A 4333-nucleotide genomic window follows, 5' to 3' on the forward strand; every position below is an offset into this window, starting at 1 on the left:
TTTTGCCCGAGCCGGCTCGTGAGCACGTGCGCTTTTTAAAAAAAAAAAATTTAATTGAGGCTGCCTTGGCAGCAAAATTGCTGCCTTTTACTGCCTTAAAAGGCAGTAGCTTAGGAAAAAAAAAAGGGAGAAAACGAGCCTACCCGGCTCGGCCCGAAAAAGCCCGAGCTCTATTTTAAAAGCTCGGCACGGCTCGAGCCCGCAAAAAAGCTCAACCATTTTAACCGGGCTGAGCCCGAGCTGAAACTTTAGACTCGACTCGACTGGTTTACATCCCTATAAAGAAAACTTCAATTCCCAAGAAAAGTTAGAAAATGTAATTCCATGGAAAAAAATGATATCAAACACTCTTAAAAATCAAAGTTGGAATTGATTTTCGACTTTCCCTAGAAAATTTTGGCCTATCAAACGGTGCCTTACAGGTAGTTGTGGAGTGAAAATTTTTCATTTTCGTTTGAGGTACATAATGTTTATTACAGTGAGCGTTTCATTTTCACGAATAAAATGCATCTTTATATTTATGAATTCTTTACTAGTGCGAAATCATTGATTATAATTTGGTCATAAAGCATGCTGACAAGAATTGTGTTATTCCAATAAAATTACCATAATTCAAATCAATTACCAGTTAAGTTAATGTGACAAGAAGGTCCAGCCTGATTAGCAACTCCAGCTGAGCTTAAACCTCGACTTACCAAGATTATCCAGATATTTAGCAATAGATCCAGCATTTTCCACATATGGCAAGACGCCTTGTCCTGAAATAAGGTTCTTGAAAAGCTTAGAGACCACTAGAGCCCAGAGGAATACTGCAACATGCAAATTAGAGTCCAGAATATAGTCTATAAAATCTTTTTTGGTAAGGTCATCAATAAATCTGTCATCCAACCAAAAAAAAAAAAAAAAAAAAAAGGCCCCCAAAAAAAAAAAAACGCTAAAAAACAAAAAAAAAAAAAAAAAAAAAAGGCCCCCAAAATGCATAAAACGCTATAAAACATAAAAAATGAAAAGATATCTTATTTAAACACCTTATAATTGGCAATTACAACTCTAAGCATTCATAAAACATTTATCGATCACACACTGTCCAAAAGGTCAGCGTCATAGCAACTATGATTCGATTAGATAACATCTAAGTACCTTGATTTCCTCGTAAAGCACAAAAATCCTTGCACTGGTGATGAATTCTTTGTTCGGTTGTGTGTAGCGAATGTTATGATTTTGCATCAAGCCTGCATAACATGCTAAAGATCATGGTTAAAAATCAATACCTAATGTTTAAAGTTAATTACCATGTTGTCCCAAAGAACTACCAGCAGAAGATAGATGTCCAGATAGCTGATAGTCATTTATATCAATAAAAGCATTTTCAACAGAACTCAAGTCACTTCGTAATGACATATAATTATAATAATTGTTCACTGCTTGAAACTAGTTTCGGGAGAGTGGCACTCTGAGCTGAAAATTTCCTCGAAAGTTTACCATCGAAGAAGCTGAAAGTTCCTAGTGTCACTTATATAACAAAAATCTTTATATAATAATGATGCAATTTCTAAATTGTTGATACCGCTGCATAAGATCATCATCAGATCAAGCGTCAGATTTGACAAATTCACTTTACGTGCACCTTAAATGCAAACGATTCACTGAAAATCTAATGTATTTTTTTATTTTAACCATGTTAGGCTAGATTTTCATGTGCTAGGAGATCGATGTACCATGTAATTTGATCTTTAATTTTCTAGTTTTGCAATTTGACATTAAGACATATTTCTATTGTTTTGAATGATTTATATACAATTATTGTTTTCGCAATTAAGGGCCCGTAATTGTGTGAGTTTGGGTGGTTTATTCTTGCATTCGAGAGAATTGGAATAGATTCGACATAATATAAATTATCGTAGGGTCCGATAGGGGATAGAAATATACCGCTATACCCTACGTGAATCTTTAAGTGTTCATAAAATCGCATGCATTTTTACATATGCACTTGTCATAGAAATATAGGCCGTGGTATGTAGAAATAGGTTCGATACATCTCGAGAGAAAGTATTGGATAGATTTAAGAATATTGATTCGTCACAATTGAAGCGTGTTGTCACATTGTGAAACTAAGGTTTTAAAGTGATAATTGCATGGAAAATCATGATCCTAGTGTGTTTAATTTCTATTGATTACAACAAACGTGCGTTATCAACATTTGATTTCATTTTAGAGCGTTAAAAATATTGTTTTGCATATTTAATTTAATTTAATCATAAAAATCGCATAATTAGGGGTTTTAATTAGGTTCGCATTCACTTTAGTAATTTAGTTTCGGTTAAGACGACGATAGGTAAAATTGAACTAATCAATCTCTGTGGGACGATATTTGAACTCATTTAATCCACTTTATTATTTGTTAACGAATCGTATACTTGAGGTAGTTTTAAATTGAAAGAAATAATTTTGTGAACAAGTTTTTGGCGCCGTTATCGGGGATTGAGTTTAGTTTAATTTTATTTCTCGAGGCACTAATTCGAACTTCAATTTTTATTTTGCTAGTATAATTTTATTTTTATTTTTATCTTATGTTAGTATCCCTTATTTGTGTTTTAGTTATTTAAATTGTTTGAATTTCAGTGCTAGTACTGGTTTTGTTTCTCATATTTGCATGCCACGATCGACTGGAGGAGAATTGATTCCAGTCGATCCTGAAATGGAGCACACTTTTCATTGATTACAAAGAGATCACCAAGAAGCACAAGTACAAATGGCTAACGAACTAAACAATCACATTATTCAAGCTAATGAAGGAGGGACAATGGATGAAGGAAATGAGATTCTGGGAGATTTCTTGACTCCTCAAGTAATTCAAAGTCAATCCAGCATAGTGTATCCATCGTTTGGGCAGCCAAATTTCCAGTTGAAGACCAATGTGATACAGTTATTTCAAAATGGACACCAGTTTTATGGCAAAACCATGGAGAAAGCCGAAGCTACACTTCAAAATCGAAATTTAGCCATCAAAAATTTGGAAACTCAGATGGGGCAATTGACCATCGCATTGACTGACAGAACGCCAGGTAACTTGTCGAGCAACACAGAAATCAATCCTAAAGAGCAAGCCAAAGCCATTACAACTTGAAATGGAATACAATTGCCTGAAATCCATGTCAAGAGACCGGGTGTGATTGGAGAGACATCTTCCCCTGCTGAAGAAGAGACTGTTGTAAATGAATCAATTCCAAAGGAAAATTTAGAAAAGTTACAGGATAAGGCCAAACTCACAGTCAACCCATACGAGCCTCAGATTCCCTTTCCACAGCGGTTGAAGAAGCAAAAATTGGAGCAACGGTACAAAAAATTCCTAGAAGTATTCAAAAAGCTCCATATCAACATCCTACTAGCCGATACACTATTCCAGATGCCTAGCTACGCAAAGTTTCTCAAAGATATTATATCAAACAAACGCCAGCTGGAGGACCATGAGACAATAATGCTTACGGAGGAATGTAGTGCCAGAATCCAGAAAAAGCTCCCACCAAAACTGAAAGATCCACGGAGTTTTATTGTTCATTGCACTATTGGTGAAGACTATTTCGATAAAGTATTATGTGATTTCGGTGCAAGTATTAATTTAATACCCCTGTCTGTTTTTAGGAAACTCGGCTTGGGAAAAGCTAAAACGACTACCATGACACTTCAGCTGGCGGACAGGTCACCGACATATCCCATAGGGATAATTGAAGATGTGCTTATCAAGGTTGAAAAGTTCATATTCCCAGTGAATTTTCTTATCTTAGACATAGAAGAAGACAATGATGTCCCATTGATACTTGGCAGACCATTTTTGACAACAAGGAGAGCGTTAATTGATGTTCAAAGGGGGTAGTTGATTTTAAGATTGGGAGAGGAACAGATATCGTTCAGTGTATTCAAGGCCATGAAACTGTCAGCAGAATCAGATAGCTGTTACCAAGTTGACATCATTGACAAGGTAGTACAAGAAACATTCTTACTTCATGGCCCATTTGACGCCTATGAAGCATGCATTGCACAATCCCAATCAGTTCAGTCAGATTCTCTTGAAGTTGAAACATGTACGAGGTTTTTACGCTCGAAAGAGGCACTTTGAGGAACTGGGGATGGGAAATACAAAGCCACTGCCTTCCATTCAGCAACTGCCAGTTTTAGAACTTAAGCAACTACCACCACATCTCAGATATGCCTATTTGGGGGAGTCAGATACACTTCCAGTAATCATTTTGAACGCAGTCAGTGAGATGGAGGAAGAAAAATTGCTCAGGGTACTCAGAGAGAACAAGACGGCGATTAGATGGACAATAGCTGA

At 36.1% G+C, this 4333-nt stretch overlaps 1 protein-coding gene across 1 annotated transcript; it reads left to right on the forward strand.

Annotated features, from left to right (window-relative positions):
* The first annotated feature begins 2752 nt into the window (after positions 1–2752).
* On the forward strand, positions 2753–3874 carry LOC111376097. Its single transcript, XM_022999025.1, has 2 exons — positions 2753–2848; positions 3161–3874. The coding sequence occupies exons 1-2, from the start codon at positions 2753–2755 to the stop codon at positions 3872–3874; spliced, it is 810 nt and encodes a 269-aa protein (XP_022854793.1).
* The last annotated feature ends 459 nt before the right edge of the window (positions 3875–4333 follow it).

This window comes from Olea europaea, unplaced genomic scaffold, assembly GCF_002742605.1.
Source record: "Olea europaea var. sylvestris unplaced genomic scaffold, O_europaea_v1 scaffold1447, whole genome shotgun sequence".
NCBI classification, from domain to species: domain Eukaryota; kingdom Viridiplantae; phylum Streptophyta; class Magnoliopsida; order Lamiales; family Oleaceae; genus Olea; species Olea europaea.

Excerpts from the sequence above, each read along its gene's own strand:
- LOC111376097 (XM_022999025.1), top strand. The coding sequence starts at position 2,753 with ATGGCTAACGAACTAAACAATCACATTATTCAAGCTAATGAAGGAGGG. Across the intron at positions 2,849-3,160 it reads GAGATTTCTTGACTCCTCAA|AGACCGGGTGTGATTGGAGA; the intron begins GTAATTCAAAGT and ends ATCCATGTCAAG.